At 41.7% G+C, this 16,813-nt stretch overlaps 1 protein-coding gene across 1 annotated transcript in view; it reads left to right on the top strand.

Annotated features, from left to right (window-relative positions):
- The window catches only part of met (MET proto-oncogene, receptor tyrosine kinase), an 85,223-nt gene extending 72,308 nt beyond the window's left edge, over window positions 1-12,915 (top strand). Inside the window, exons 13-21 of the mRNA XM_011472878.3 lie at window positions 12-165; window positions 487-621; window positions 2,772-3,032; window positions 4,930-5,010; window positions 8,067-8,248; window positions 8,358-8,467; window positions 9,659-9,824; window positions 9,931-10,067; window positions 11,631-12,915. Coding sequence (XP_011471180.1) covers window positions 12-165; window positions 487-621; window positions 2,772-3,032; window positions 4,930-5,010; window positions 8,067-8,248; window positions 8,358-8,467; window positions 9,659-9,824; window positions 9,931-10,067; window positions 11,631-11,916 — 1,512 coding nt within the window. The 3' untranslated portion in view covers window positions 11,917-12,915. The remainder of the gene's footprint in view (window positions 1-11; window positions 166-486; window positions 622-2,771; window positions 3,033-4,929; window positions 5,011-8,066; window positions 8,249-8,357; window positions 8,468-9,658; window positions 9,825-9,930; window positions 10,068-11,630) is intronic.
- The last annotated feature ends 3,898 nt before the right edge of the window (window positions 12,916-16,813 follow it).

The following is a 16,813-nucleotide window of genomic DNA, read 5'->3' on the forward strand; positions in this document are numbered from 1 at the left end:
GTGTTGTTCAGTGGCGACAGGCAGACTCCATCAGGACTCTGGGCAGAGTGATGCTGGCGCAGGAGCAGGACTACACCGTCCTCATTTTGTGCTGCATTCTCTTCAGCTTGTTGTTGCTGCTGCTGGGATCAGTGCTGATGTGGAGAAGGAACAAGCATGTTGACGGTAAGACAAGGAGGCGTCTCTAAGCGGTTAGAGTCTGCTTCAGTCCTGTGGCTATCTCATATCCAGAAACTCTGCACATTTTAAACTCTTTGATTAAAAATACATACATAATTTGTAGCGTGTGTTAATTTTGTTTAGTATGCATATTTTCCGTTGTAGTTCAGTCTTCTCTAACCTGTGTGCATGTTTGTCTGCTATTTTGTTTTTGCATGGTGGGTTCATGTGGGGTGAACTCATGTTTCCCCTCATTTTTTTACACTTCATCTTCTTTTCTGCCTTTCATCCTCTTCTTCCTCCCACCTTCTCCCTCATTGTCTCTAGATCTGTCGGAGGTGTGGTATGATAGCCGGGGTCACATCCAGCATCTGGACCGGCTGGCAAACGCGAGGAGCGTGAGTCCCACCAATGAAATGGTCTCCCACGAGTCAGTGGACTATAGAACAACTCTGCTGGATGGTATGTTGAGCAGAGTTGTCTCCCCAACCAACCCTGCTGTCACTCCTTGACCCTTTTTAACTCTTTTATAACACGATAATTGTGGCTTAATATTTGTCCGCGGTTCATCAAGTGACCACCGCCTATGGTGGCCATTTTGGTCCAGTTGTTGCACTCCCAGGACACATTGTTTTCGGACTGAGGGATCTCCGAAGCTCTGTCCGATAGGAAACAAACCAAGACCACCTCGCAGGATGGGTCAGAGAGTGGTTCCTGTTCCTGGGTGTATTCAGATTGAGAGTTAGTTGTGAGTTATCGGGGAAAACGAAATCTGGTGGCCAATCGGACATCTTATAATACATACGTCACTACTTAAATACACTGAGCGCAGATTTTGTCATCAGAAAGTTGCTACTTGCCCTGTGGCACTTCAATTTTCCGGCAGAAGACCACTGGACAGCACCGGGCCCTGACATGATACATGCCTACTGGCTAAAGAAACTCACCGCACTCCACGAGCTCCTGGCATCACAAATGAACCAGCTGCTAAGAGATGGGACTCACCCCGAATGGCTAACGGAAGGGCGAATGATCCTGATCCAGAAGGATCCCGCAAAGGGTGCAGTCCCATCCAACTACCGGCCAATAACCTGTCTCTCCACAACATGGAAGCTCATGTCAGGCATCATTGCAACCAAGATAAATAGGCACATGGATCAATTCATGAGCAACACACAGAAGGGAATTGGTAGAGACTCCAGAGGAGCCAAACACCAACTCCTGGTTTACAGAACAGTCGCTAAAGACTGCAGGTCACGGCACACCAACCTGTGCACAACCTGGATTGATTAAAAGAAGGCCTATGACTCAATGCCACACACATGGATCACTGAATGCTTGGAGCTGTACAACATCAACAGGACTCTAAGAGCCTTCATAGGAAACTCAATGAAGCTGTGGAAAACCACCCTTGAAGCCAATGGGAAGCCACTTGCACAAGTGTCCATCAAATGCGGGAAATACCAAGGTGATGCTCTGTCCCCACTGCTGTTCTGCAAAGGTCTGAACCACCTCAGCCAAATAATCAACAAGACTGGCTATGGATACCGACTCAGAAATGGGGCCAACATCAGTCACCTCCTCTACATGGATGACATCAAGCTATATGCTAAGAGCGAGCGTGACATTTTTTTTTATATGTCATGAATTAGAAGAGAACAACTTATATTCAATTGACTTACATCTACAGACTGTTACTAATCTGAAATCCAGCAAATTTTTGATTAATCACTATTAGTAGCAACTAGTTACCTTTGACAGGGTTTGGTAACCCAAAAGGTTAACTAGTTTTGTTGTTGGTTAGTGGTAACTTCACAGGTGAAATGTATGCATGAAATGCTTCAGATGAAAACAAGAGCTCTTCAGATTTCTCAGCTTCTTTGAACTCTTTGCACTTGTGTCTTTCTGTGCCCGTGGCCCTGAGCGCTTCTGGGAGGTTCCTGCTAATACGATCCTGAGGATGATGAAAAAAAAGAGCCTTTTTGTGCTGCTCACAATCTGAGAAGCTAAACTTTCTGATGAGCTAATGGCTGCCTTCAGGGTGAGCTGGATCAGGTGCTCAAACTCCATATTTAAGCTTTCGATCCATGTGAGCTCTGGCTGGTTGTTCCTGCACTACAAAAATCTGAAGAAAGTAAAAAGATGCTTGTTTAAAAAAAACATTTTCTTTCTCTATTTTCCAAGATAAATAAGTGTATTAATAAAGTTCTCAGTATCAAAATAATCCTAGTTTGGGAAAAGATGTTTTCGTGACTGGCCTTTTTTTTCTTAAAATATAAATTCTTGTTAGACCATTTTTCTTACCCCATTGACAGATTCTTTTGTTAATTTAAAGAAAAGTTTTCAAATTTTGAAAATGTTTGATTTATTGCTTTATAGCCTGTTTTTGCTTTCACTTCTTGAATAACATCAATTTTCTTTGCACCTGCTTTTCTTTCCCAGCACTGAAAGAAAACTGATCACCTCCCCTTTTCAGGGTCTATCCCCGTTACAAATGCCCCCCATCTTTATAGTTGCCCCCCTCTGATCATGTAACACACCTTGACCTCTTAAGGTCCTGTTGATGCAGTCGTTGACTGCTGACCCCCCTCCATCTCTTTTTGCCTCTCCAGATCAGGGTGTTGACAGGCCTGAGACGTGCCGGGTGCCCCCCCCTATCTATGGGGGTAACGGGGAGCTGCTGTCTCCTAGACTGGGAGCACTGAGCTCTGGGATGAGCCTGGCCATGGAGGGCGATTTGGTGTCCCCTCTTCTGATGGCCCCCGTCCACATCGACCCATCCTGCCTCCACCCAGACCTGCTTACTGAGGTGCAGCATGTGGTGATCACCAGGGAACAGCTGCTGCTCCACCTGAACCAGGTCATCGGCAGAGGTCAGTCTCCACGCCGGCGTCTCAGCGGCTTCTTTTTCACTGCGGGTTCTACTCAAATGCAATGCTGGGGCTGCGTGGGGCGTCAGTCATGCAGCTGATCCTGTCAGCAGGAGTAATTCGATTCCCCCACACTGGTTGAAGTTATGTGGGTGAATTTTACCATTGGGGTGAAAATGCAGAATGCATGAGAAAAATGGCTGAAGGTTTCCATACTAGTCAACAACAAACGAAAACTGTCCACATTTTGATCTATAAAAGAGTCCCATTTATGTTTGAAAGCACAACAGGCAGCCTGACACCTCAAAGAGAACCCTTCCGTGCAGCAACTTTCACATCAAAGGGTCGAGCAGGCAGATAAAATTCTGATCAAGACTAGATTTATTAGTAGACATGATGTTTGCCGCTGGATTTCCCAAGATCTGTTGTTGAGCAGCGTAACCCAACACCCTCAGACATCTGCAGGGACGTGACAGAAGAACGGCACGCTCATTTCAAGGCTGCCAACATGCCGTTTTTACAAAGGGACAGAACACAATAAAACGGTGGATAAATTAGGGAGTTTTGACACAGGTTGATAGTTGCTGAGGCGTATTAATGAATAAAGCGTTGTACTAGGTTACTCAGAGGGGTAGATTTGTGATAGTGTGTGCAGATCGTTTCTTAGTAATCTGAAACTTTGCTGTTTAAGATGTGAAACATGAAGAAAATCATTATTGTGGACCATTGAAATCACCTTTGACCTCCTGTTTGATGAAGTTGAAGGTTCAAGCTCCAACTCACAGAAACAAATGTTTTTATCCATACTAGGGAACTGCTGTGATCTACCAGCGCCTGTAAATGTAGCTCACTTCCCAGGAGGAGGTCTGAAACCAAGCTGAATGGGTCACTTTAATGGGGTCATAGAGCTGTGCCCATTTATGGCTAAAGAGGAGGGAGTGGAGCTGCACCAAAGCAATTTGTAAGCAACAAATCCTACTGCAGATAATATGATTAGAGCTGAAATTGAATTTAACTTTGAGCCTTAAGAGCTACTATTCATCCATCCATCATCCATTCATCCATTCCACTTTTTTCTCATATCTGGAGCCAGCTGGTAGGGACAGCAAGGTGTGACAATACAGCGCGGCCAGATATTCACAGCACGGTGAATATCTGATCGCGGTGTGTAAGTTCAAATATCTGAACTTTAGCAAAGAATTTACGTTGCATCAGGAACTCAGCTTTGGCCCATGACGTGTTGATGATGTAATCAGAAGGTTATGGAGAAGAATCTTATTGTTCTCCTTCGGAAGATTTTGATGTTCGTCTTAATGTGTTGGGGCGCAGTGGTTGCCTCACAACAAGAGGGCCCCTGATTTAAGCCCTGGCTGGGGGACCTGAAACAGAACACCAATGTGGGTGTGGTTCTGCATGCATGGCTTTTCTCCGGGGACTCTGGCTTTTCTCCTAAAACATGCTTTATAGCCTTATTGGTTTCTCTAAATTGTCCCTAGATGTGAATGTGCATGGGTGTGTGATTGTGACCCTGTGGCAGACTGGCGACCTGTCCAGGATGTCCCCTGCCTTCGCCCAGAAGGGGCTGGGATCACGGCTGACTGTGTAAGCTGTAGAGCCGATCCAGTGTTTCCCAACCGGAAAGAAAACTGCAGCATTCCTCCAGAACCAGAAGTTCCACCATTGACCCAATTCTACTCTCCAGTATCCTGAATTAGACTTTCCCTGTCTGTGGTTTCAGGACCCCAGTGGTCCCTCTTTTTGAGAAAGGGGGCACTGTTCTCAACCACTGTTCACCATGAATGTGCAATAAAAACATGTGGTAAAAGAAAGCCGGATGGTTGTCCTTTACAGGTTTTAAAACTATGTGATGTTGAGAGATTCTATGCATTGTGATGTGCAGGTCACTTCGGCTGTGTTTATCATGGGACGCTGCTCGAGCCAGACGGCCAGAAGCTGCACTGTGCGGTCAAGTCCCTAAATCGTAAGTACAACCCTGTCTACATATGAGGGCATAGAACTGGAAATAATGAGAAGCACTGATTTCACACAAAAACTGAAAATAACCACTTTAAGAATAATAGAAATATGCACCAAAAAGCTGCTACAACTATTGTGTCCGACTCAGCTAAAAAATTACTTTTACAAAAGAAGAAAATGAAAGAAAACAAGCATGCAGATAAGGAACAATGTGAACAAAGGATTCAAAACAGATAAAGGAACAAAAAATCTATAAAAAATATCATTTTAATGGGTCAGTTGAACAAGCTTTGGTAAACGACCTAAATCGTCAACATCATGAAAATAACTGCCTTTGTGCTTTTTTGAGTCATTTTACCTGATGTTATACGTCATTGTATTCAGCCATTTTTGCTTTATTGCGAGAATCAGTTGAAGAAATGTTCACATTTCCCTTTTTAATAAATTATTTTTAATAATAATGAGCGCAACTCATGCACCCCTTTTTTTTCCTCGTCCAAACTGGGATTTGGTTTTAAAAATCGGACGGTTGGATAGCTTCAGTATAGCTCACCATTTGGGTTGTACCAGTAATAAGGTAAGATAGGATGAAGATACTTTGTTGATCCCAACCTGAGAAATGTGATTGTTGCAACAGCACTGTATAGGATTTAGTTTATAAAGCAAATTTACAAAAAAACAACAATAAAAATCAGCTTATCTCTGGCACAAGGATGTTGAATTATACAGTCTTAAGGCATGAGGCAAGAATGGTCTTCTGTAGCGGTCATTGTGGCATCGAAGCTGCCCCTTAGGCTCTTGGAAAAGGCGCTCCGCTGTTCGTCCAGTCCAGGATGGAGAGGGTGCTTGGGATTATCCTTGAGAGTTTGTTCAAAGTTCTTCCATAACCACTTCATAAATTCAGTCTCTTTGTGCAGCTGCAGTCACGTGAAAAAATTAGGACACCCTTATGAAAGCCTGTATATTTTTCAGCATATTTGGATACATTCACATTTAATAATCAATTTGAGCATCACTGAGTGATTCAAGTGATATGACTTGACCTAAAGATGTTTTGAGTCTATTTAAAACTTTCTATGAAATCCAATTTAAAGGGAATGCAATTTCTGCTTATGCTTAAGTTTAGACACTTCACACATCAGACACATTTAAGGGACTAGAAGATGCCACAAAAAATCTTAATGACACAATTTCAGCCAAAGGAGCAAAATATAGCTAATAGGAGGCAGGAGGTTCAAACTTTGACCTCCATTAAAATATACTCTTTTTTCAGATCTGTTTTTCAATGAGTAGAATAATAGTACTGTTTTATTTCAATTTTTAATTCAAATGACTAAATGCTGCTCTCCCTAGAAGACCACAGAGAAGAACAGAGTCTTGGTCACAAATATTCCAACATCTTGCTGAAAATGCTAAAAGACCTCAGCTTCCTCTGGAAATAGTCTGCTGCAGGCCTTCTTGCACACAGCTGTGCTGTTGATCTTCCCGCTCAAGCTGCTGTTGATGGTTACTGTCAGATACTCGTACTCTTCAACCTCTGCCACATACCTGACCAAGATGCTGAGGGGCTGGGAAGTTAGTCGTTCTTAAGTCAATCACCATCTTTTTGATCTTGTCCTCGTTGACTCACTAGAAATTCAGAGATGAACTTGTAATGAACTTCTGCCGCTCTGCAGAAACTATGTCCCACGAAACAATACAGTTTTTTCTATTTTTGCCAAAATCGGCATAATCATTATTAAAAGAGCACTGGGAACACTTTTACAATAGATCAAAAGATGATCAGAGAGGGATTTTAACTCAGTGCTTTTGCATTTTGGCTTCAATACGATCAAAGGATGTAGAAATCATTTGTTTTGTTGCTTCTTTGTCTTCCAGCTTGACCCTTATCATTTATTTTTTTAAAAGACCAGCTGCCCCCTCTTCTTATCCAAACATATTCATGTCTAGCAACAATTGTTCAATCTGACATCTGCTTAGATTATATTCCATTTTTATGGCATGATATCACATCCCCCCAATAGCATTAGAGAACTAAAGCCAGGAATCTTTCAGCTGGGAGTAGCAGTGATGAATGAGCGCCCATTGGCGAGGATGGGGGTGAGGTCCTGCCTAATCGTGTAACCTGTCAGCCATAGCCAGGAGATTGATGCTGGAGCAATTTGGAGAAAAGACCCATGAAGTCACAGGGAGCCACCAACAACAGCGGGGGGGGGGGGCTGTGCTCAACCCGCCTGGGGTCGGGCCCACTGGGATTTGAGTGTTTCTTTATTAATTTTAGTGAACTCACAGGTCAAGCCATTATTATTCTCTGCTTTTGTTGTGTTGAGAACCTTTACTTGATGTTTTTACCTAAATGCAGCTGTCTGTAATATCAAAACTGAGAGGAAAATTACCAACATCATATTTTCAATTGGAAATGATTATTTTGAAATATATTGAAATGGCTATTTTAGTTTATGTCTTTGGGGTTTGACCTCAGGTGATGGTGAATCATCCACCTAATCTGCACAATCAGATTATAGCAAAGTCAGAAAAGCTAAAGTTCAGGACACTAGAAGCACCAACGCATTTAACAAATAAGAATTGGGAAATGTGTCCTTTTAGATTTTCTAAGGTAGCTGGCTTTCATGGTAAATGATTACTTATCTAGCGCTGGAAGGCCAAAGCCCTTTACAGTCACAGTCCCATTCTTCCATTCACACACATTCACACACTGATGCATGACACTGCCAGTACCTGGCACCAACCACCAGGAGCAATGTGGGGGTTCAGTGTCCTGCCCAAGGACACTACAACACATGAGTGGGCAAGGCAGAAACAGAACCCTGCCACTCTAAACTCTGCACCACAGCTATCACAGGTATCTGGGGACTGACTTTACCACTCATGTCAGAACAGCAGCTGCTTCTATTGATCTGAGAAGTCATTCTTCATGCTATCCCAAATCCATCATTCTAAAATGTCTTCAGCTAAAAAAATGCAAATACATTAGAAAAGTCTAAAGTTCAAAATCCCAAATAAATAGGGCTTTTCTTTCTTTTATTGTTGTTAAACAAGGCATCACAGACTTGGAAGAGGTGTCCCAGTTCCTGAAGGAAGGGATCATCATGAAAGACTTCAGTCATCCCAACGTCCTCTCTCTGCTGGGAATCTGCCTTCCACCAGAGGGTTCACCGCTGGTGGTTCTGCCATATATGAAGCATGGCGACCTGCGGAACTTCATCCGTGACGAAGTGCACGTAAGAGCTGCGTCAAGCAACAACAAAACAAGTCGAAGCTTTTCTTCCAGTGCTGAACTGATTTAAAATAAGAGAAGACAAGGGCAGTGATGATGAATGTGTCCTGCAGAACCCCACCGTGAAGGACCTGATGGGTTTTGGGCTTCAGGTGGCCCGTGGAATGGAGTATCTAGCCAGCAAAAAGTTTGTCCACCGAGATCTGGCTGCCAGGAACTGCATGTAAGCTTCAGTTTTGCCTTTCTACTCCAACTTAGTGTGTGGTGGCAGCAAGAGAGCACGCTAACATGTTGATGCTTAGAGAACGTTCTGTGTGGATGAGTGTGTTACGGTACTTTCCCCTCTGTGGACAATTATACATGTGGTTCATTTCCTCTGAACTGTGCCACAACCATTGACTGTATATGACAACTGGACTGATTAGCCCCTCCCCTCTGGCATTTTAAACAGGAAGCACCCGCTGGTTCCAAGAAGCCAAAGTCCTAAGACTTCTATGGAGAAATAAACAGCTGCTATTCAGTCATTCTGGTGGTTGGAATAACCATTCTTGTTTTTTTTATACATTTTCTTGATAATCCTCATTTTTTACATGATATTTTTTCATTTTCAAGTTTGACAAGTTATAAACTGAACAATCAGATCAATAAAAGTATGTGGTCAAAACATTTGATTGACGCGTTTTGTGTACCCCACTTTCAGGGGAAAGGGGTGTGGCCTTCAAACAAGCTCAACCCTGATTGGCGAGAGTGGTTTCCATAGAAACTATAACTCAAAACGATTCACTGCTTACCGACGTCATCTGGCTTCAACATGTCGGCATCCATATCACAAAAAAATGTCGACTGAGTTGACTTCATTTGGTTGAAGCCACAAGTAGACGGTTTTTCTATGACGTCACACTACCACTGTCCAGTTCTCTTATACAGTCAATGGTCAGAACAGAGTTTTGATGGAACCAAAATGACCTGTAGCGGGCTGCCACTCATGCTTATTTGCTTATTGCAAAAAAAAATGTATTTTGTATGAATTGAATCATTTAAAATGTAGCGATATCGACTATGAATCGAATCGTTAACCAAAACTTATGATATGAATCCAATCGTTAAAATGAATGGTTACACCTCTATCATTAACCTATTACACATGAACTGTAAAAGGACTCTGAAAGTTATTCAATGATGTCATATTATTAGCAGGATGTGTAGGGAATGAACTAAAATTGCAATAACATTTATCAACATGTGTCTTTCAAATAGCATTTGGTCTAATCAACCCAAATGCTTTACCAGCTTCCAGTTTTGTGACGTAATGTTTTGCAGTCCCCCCCCCCCCCCCCCCCCCCCACACACACACACACACACACACACATATGTGAATTTATGAGTAACCAGTAAAGTTTGTTTGCACTGGCAGGCTGGATGAGAGCTACACAGTAAAGGTGGCTGACTTCGGCCTGGCTAGAGACATCTATGACAAAGAATATTACAGCGTCCACAACAAGAGCGGGGTCAAGCTGCCCGTCAAATGGATGGCTCTGGAAAGTCTGCAGACGCACAAGTTTACCACCAAGTCAGATGTGGTGGGGCAAAATGATTTTCATCACATATGATTTCTGTTGGCTGAGTCTGCACGGAAAACATGTTGTCATGGATTTACAAAAGCCTAACTCATGCCCTTCTTTTCAGTGGTCATTTGGGGTGCTGCTTTGGGAGCTGATGACTCGTGGAGCCCCGCCATACTCTGATGTGAACTCTTTCGACATCACCGTGTTTCTCCTGCAGGGCAGGAGGCTGCTGCAGCCCGAGTTCTGCCCTGACGCCCTGTAAGTGTTTGTGCTTCTCATCGGCTCCACTTAAGGGACGGTAACACCAAGATGTAATACTCTGTATTCATAGAGAAAGAACCTGCCTAACCAACCACAGTCATAAACAAGCATCCTTCCAAGTTCAGGACATTCAGAAAATGTCTTAAACAGAGTTCATGTCATCACATATTTAGGAATAATTCAAGTCATTTTTATAGCTTAAGCCTTCATATGAGGGGGACGGACGGCCCTTATGGGGTTTAGGGATGTCCCAGCCTGTGGCAGGTCGAAGACAAGGTCGAACTTTTAAAAAGTAATTGATTACTTTACTTTGGTTACTGGATGAAATTAAAATTACTTTACTCATTACTTATTTGAAAAGTAATTCACTACTAGTTTCTTTATCCTCAAAAGTAAAAGAGTCATTCTGGCTGGAGGGGGCACGGTGCTAGAAGCAGATGAAATGTTAACAGGAAAGGCTCAAATCTGAAAAACAACTACTTACAAATCAACTTTTTCATTTAAAAATGTTTAGCTTTTTCCTTTTAAATACATTTAAAGTGTAACAACACAAAACACAACAACCACAACACAAAATAGAAATTAAAATGTACAAAACAAAAAGAAAAAGCTAATAAAAGGTTTCAATGAATTATAGTAAAGGTTTAAAGTGTCTCAGCTTTGTGAAGCTGTTTTGGATTAGACTAGTTATTCCATAGACTCAGGATAGCACAAGGGTTGGTTGGGTCAGAGTTGGGTCATCTAGACCCACTAGACAGTGCTCTGAACCTTTTTTCTTCAATGATTTGTGATCTTCACTGGTGTGCATGGATTACATGAAATCTTTCCACCTTTATCCACCTTTGTCATGGTAGGGAGAACACCTCAATGTAAGGAGGGGGGGTCATCTAAGATAGCACAAGGGTTACTCTCTTACAGGTTATGCCTACGCCTTTCATTCTTGATTGCAGTGAGACTAACTTGTAAAACCTAAAATTCTGAAGACTTCCAAACATCCATCTACCTTCCTAATCTGCCAAATCTCTTTTTGGAGGGGTGGGGAGGGGAGGGGGGTTCTGGGGTTGCTGGAGCCTGTCCCAGCCATTGTTGGTGGGGTTGACCCTGAACAGGTTCCCAGTCTGTCACAGGGCTTCTGAAAACCTACAAAACGTTGCAATGAGGACATGCCTTAAAATGGGAAGTTTTAAAAAATGTCTTTTAGCGGTGAAGCCCCTGGGGAAGTGAGTCCATCTATCCATGTGTTACAAAAAATCATTCTTAAAAGCCCAGTACTTTTTTCGTTTTAAATTAGTTGTGAATAATTGTTAACCAGCTTATTATATCCAGATCAAAGTTGAAAATTGTATCTTTAAAAAATTTTAGTGTGGCATATTTTTTCTTTTTTATAAACTTGGTTAAAGCAATGTAAAGCATTGGTTTCTGTTGTGATTTCATACTTAATTTAAAAGACTTAATCACAGGTTAAATCTGTTGTTTAGGTTTAGATTTGTTGTGTTTTTGTGAATGTTGTTGCCTCATAAAACTGGATTGCTGTAACATCTTTCCTCTCCTCCCTCGCAGCTACACGGTCATGGTGGAGTGCTGGCATCCAAAGCCTGAGCGGCGGCCCTCCTTCTCAGAACTGGTGTCTCGCATCTCTGCCATCTTCTCCAGCTTCAGCGGAGAGCACTACGTCCTCCTGAATACCACTTACGTCAACATTGACAAAATGACCCCCTACCCCTCCCTGCTCACCTCCACAGCTTCATCCTCCTCTTCGGCTTCCTCCCCCGAGGCCTCTACCTCCACGTCCCTGCCGCCGCACTCCCCGCTCTTCTGTCACGCAGAGCGAGGATGCTGCACCTGAGACGGTTAGAAGCCGCCGGCCATTGGGAGGCAGAGAAGAAAAGCGTTGGAAGGGGAACTCCTGACGAGCTACTGGACGTACTCACCAAACACTGGACACTGCATGCTGTGGAGACACGAAGTCTTGTTTTTGGAGTTCGGACTTGCTCTTCCTTCAATGTACATCTCATGCATTAACTTACATCAGGGGTGGAGCTTCTGGACTTCCACAATTCTGAGGCGCGGAGAGACAAACATGCTGTATTTTCCTCAAAGCATCGCAAGACAGCAAAGCGGGTTTAAAACTCTGTGCTCAAGAGCTGTCACACTTCCACAAACCATAAGGGCGGGCTGTTGATGCAACATCATGGAGAGTCGTTTCTGCCTTGAGGAAACCAGCTGAGGTGGGCTGGAGGCTGACTTCAGCGGGGGAGGGGGAGGGGGGCAAAAGCAGGATGTGCAGAAAAAAAGTTTTTGTTTGCAGATCACTGGATGATTTATTTATGTTGTTATGTGTTGACAGATTTTGATGCCCGCTTATCTGATCCACCTTTTTTTTTCTTTCCTTTTAAAAACACTTCAACTCTTTCCCTATAAAGTGATTTATTGGATTTATTTTATTGGATGCTCACAGTTTTAGAAAAGTATGCCTTCCAGCAAAAAAAAAAATAACTCACATTTTAGGTTTACATAAAAAGTTTATCTCTATATCATATATTTTGATTCCACAACTTTATTCCTGTGAGTATCAGGAATCCTGTCGTCCAATTTACATCTAAAAACACATAAAAGACAAAGAATATGTCTGAATTCCCTCCCTAACAACCGTCTAGTGCCGTGGGTTTCAAAAGTAATTGGAAACCATCCTCACTACATGTTTTTAATGGCAAAGATGACATCACCGATTTTCTGAAGAAAAAACATAAAAATATTTATGAATATATTGTGTTCTGAAGATATGAACTTGGATGATTCATAAAAAGCTAAAATAAAGGTAAAATTCAGTTGAGTTCAAATAAAATAAAATTCCCAAATCGTTCAAACACAATGCATTGTGGTCCATATTTGCCTATCTAGTGAGCATTGATGCACACTGGTTTTTCGCAGAGACTTCTGGGAAATTTCTGGCTCACTGGATTTTGAAATTGTCCATTCAGACAGCACTACAAAATGGCAAACGCACTATATAGTGCACTAAGTAGTGAGTAGTGAAGGAATTCAGACACAACTCAAATGATTTAATAAACTTCAACAAAAGAATGAGCTTTCCCATTTATTGATGCAAGTAGCAGGCATTTTTCTCCCATGTTGATAGCAATGTTCCAGTCTTCCAAAATGAAAAGGCAACTTTAGGTAGGATCCCCGTGTCATGACCTTTGACTGTTTGACCTCTTAGGAATGAGTAGATACCACAAAGTTTCTCATGGTTGCTACAGTGAGTGACAGACACAAAAGCTGGGGCAATAGAAACAGTACCCTAAATAAGAGAAAGGTAGAATTGACATTTATAAGTACATTTTTTTTTTGTCAACAGGATTCCTGTCTGCTGCAGTCAATAAATTACAAATATGTGAAAAGACGTTGGGGACACTTTAATCTGCTAAATGTGGTGACCCAAAAGAAGTTCACCCTTCCACCTGACAGTCAGAAGCTTGGTGACCTGGGAAGATGGCTGCAGCTCTTCCACACAGTTTTTTAGGGCATTTATTCATCATGTATTTTAAAAGCTCAGCAGCACAAGTCTGACCTAAAAACTTCAGAATAGAGCCCCTAGCGAGATAGTATTTGTCAGCTGCCATCTTACCTTGTCGTCTATGGAAGAGTTTGCAAGTTTGTGTTGGGATCTCTGCTCTGACTGTTAACGCATGGACACACTTTTATTATTTAGGATTTCAGATTTTGCCACATATGTATATTAATCTTCCACTGCTAAAGGGTGTCCTTTTTGGTTTACCAAAAAATAAAACATTATTACCATGTTAAGAAGTAAGGAATTGTAGAACCGGTCTTTCTGCTGAGAAATCCTCAATGGTCCACATTTTTACAGACAATCTTGTCGAATCATAGCACACAAGGGCACAGACTTTAACCACAGTGTGGAGACGGTCTTTGGGAGCTCCTTCTGGGATTGTTTTACATCGTCTTTGTGTTTAATTATGTGATTGCAGGGTGTTTCGCTTTGTGCTACAGGGCAGCTACAATGAAAAACAAAAACCAGTGACTAAAGTACGCCACTGAGTAGACATCTCACAGATAGGAACCCTGAGTGGTGTGGTGTGTGTCCTACCTGCCGCTGACCTGGATCAGGTGTGCTCCATCATTAAGACGCTTCAAGGACAAAGCTGTTTGGAAAAGAAGCAGGACACGGCCCTCGAGGCCAGAATCCCCCCTAATATACAATATGGTTGGCATTACTTCCAGTGCAACAGAGAAACTCCTGTGTTGTGTAAATAAGGAGTCACGTCATCTTTATGAAGCTGTTCCTCCCTGGGATGAGGACCACTGACTGAATGTCCCAATGAAAGACTGGGTAGTATTAGGTCGAGAAGATTCAGTTAGCTCTTTTTTGTTGTTATTTTGCAATTAAAAAAAGAAAGCCTTTCATTTCAATTCTCTGTTACAGATTTAGCTCAAATCTGAATGAATTTCTTCAGGTTTTTTTGGTTCAAATTAATTCAGAATAATGTCTATCTGGATGTGAAATTGTCTGATCTTAAGAGAAATTGGCTGCACCTGTGACTGAACTTCTCATTATTGAGAAAAGAAATCGGCCCTAATGTTATATATATATGTTTGCTTTGTGTAGCAGTTTTTGTGTTGTTTTTTAAACTTCATTTTGTCTTTTTTTAATGGCAGCTGAAGCCTGGTATGAATGTTTGCTATGACAGGAAATTTGCTGTACTATATTTTTTTAACAACGACACAACGCCTCTTGTTTAGTCCAATGGGGAAGACTGGTGATGAACTGTGGCACAAAACAAAACCACTTAGTTAACCCTCTTGGTATTGGGACAAACCACTGCCATGTTGTACATAAGGAGAGGAGGCTCTGTGTGTCTTTTATGTACTGATAAACTGTTTTCAGTGTCAGATCATTGTAAAAAAATAAAAACATAACAAATGTTAAACCCTGGAGAACCACCTCATTACACTTAAAGACTGCTGTCACTTTCATCCTGAAATTTCCCATTACTTGTGTGTTCACACATTTGTGTTTGTATGTTCATCTGTAAAAAATCTTGAAGGTACATGTTCATGTGTAATGTCAAAGCAACTTTAAAGTGTAATAAAGCTATTCCTTTAGAACCTACGCCTGATTTTTGTGCAACTCTTTATTTGTATTTTGAAATTGATACGTTTTTTTTTATATGTAATCCATTTTACATGTCAACAAAACTAAAAAAAAAATCAAATTGCATTTAATAACAAAAAATCCCTCCATTTTCTTCCCCTTATCCTGGATCAAAGCAGAGATGCCTGGACTTTCCTCTCCCAGCCACGTCCTTCTTTCTTTCTGTCACATCTCCATGAACCCCTTTCTAGCTTCTTTTTCTTTTTCCATTCACCATCATGGCGAGGTGAACTTTATTTTCCTTTGCACAGAAGTAACAGAGGAAAAACCACCATGAACATATGAGCCAGAATGCCAAAACATGATGTTAAGCACGATGAGACATCTGCCTCTTACCAGAGCCTTCAATCATGGCTTCCGCTGTGATTACTCCGTTTTTTATAGCTGCGTCATAGGTTAACTGGTGCCTCTAAATTGCCCCTATAGGTGTGTATGTGAAAGTGTGGCCCTGCAATAGCCTGCTAACTTGTTTAGGGTGTACCCCACCTTCACCCAACCCGAAGGAATTCAATGGGTTCTGAAGGTTGATGAATGAAGGGATGGAAATGTGGCTGCACTTAGAACATGCCAAAAAATGTCGCTGTACGACTAAAAGTGCATGACTTTCTTGTGTATTTCAATTTACTTCTGTAGTTCAACACAAAGCTGGCGCTTCCCACTCAGTCCATTACAGTTCAGTTGAAAGTTATGTGACTCTAAAAAAGTCTTGTAGCTAAGAAAGAAAATTAATGGTTGTCTTTGTTGTTGTGTTCGGGTTAAAAGTGACCCTTTTCCACACTAGGAAACGGGTCCCTTTTGACCCAAACACAAAATAAGGGTGAAGGGGCCAAACAAACGTTAATAGTCAAATCTATCTGTCAGCTGTAGAGTGATAGTCGGAGGTGGCGGGGCGTCAGCTTTGACAGCTGGGAGGTTAAAAAGGACAAACAAGAAACCCCAATCAAGAAAAGAGCTGGATACAAATACCTGCTCAAAGGAAGAAAAAAACAAAGGTCCAAGGTTAAAACAAAGTCCTCTGGTTGGGTTTCATTTCAATACACCTGTATTAAATTATGCTGACAGGTTATTGTAGGAAAGTAGCCAAATAAAGGAAACCTGTTCTCACATGCTACTTTTGTCAGTAATTTTCCACAATGATTCAAAAATATTTATTATGAACAAATCAAAACTTTTGGGAGCCTTCAGACATAATTAGCTAGCGTTTGAATACTGACATGTTATACCATTTAAATGAGGAAGCGGGACTAAAAAGCGTCATTTCCGGAAACCCTGTTAGGTTTGCTCTCTGTGTTCATCAATTCCCTTCTTCTTTGGGTTTCTTTAACCCAAATTTCACAATTTTTCAACACAACATTAGATCTATGTAAAGCAAAGGGTTCGCTTATTTTACACAGGCTATTTCTACAGTACAGACCAAAAGTTTGGACACACCTTCCCATTCATTCAAATGGGAAGGTGTGTCCAAACTTTTGGTCTGTACTGTATGTTTGCTCGCTTATTTATTGATTTTTCATCACTAACATGTCAGAACAATGATTTGTTTGATAAATACGTCTATTTGTTCTGG

Source organism: Oryzias latipes, chromosome 6 (assembly GCF_002234675.1).
Source record: "Oryzias latipes chromosome 6, ASM223467v1".
Taxonomy (NCBI): Eukaryota; Metazoa; Chordata; class Actinopteri; order Beloniformes; family Adrianichthyidae; genus Oryzias; species Oryzias latipes.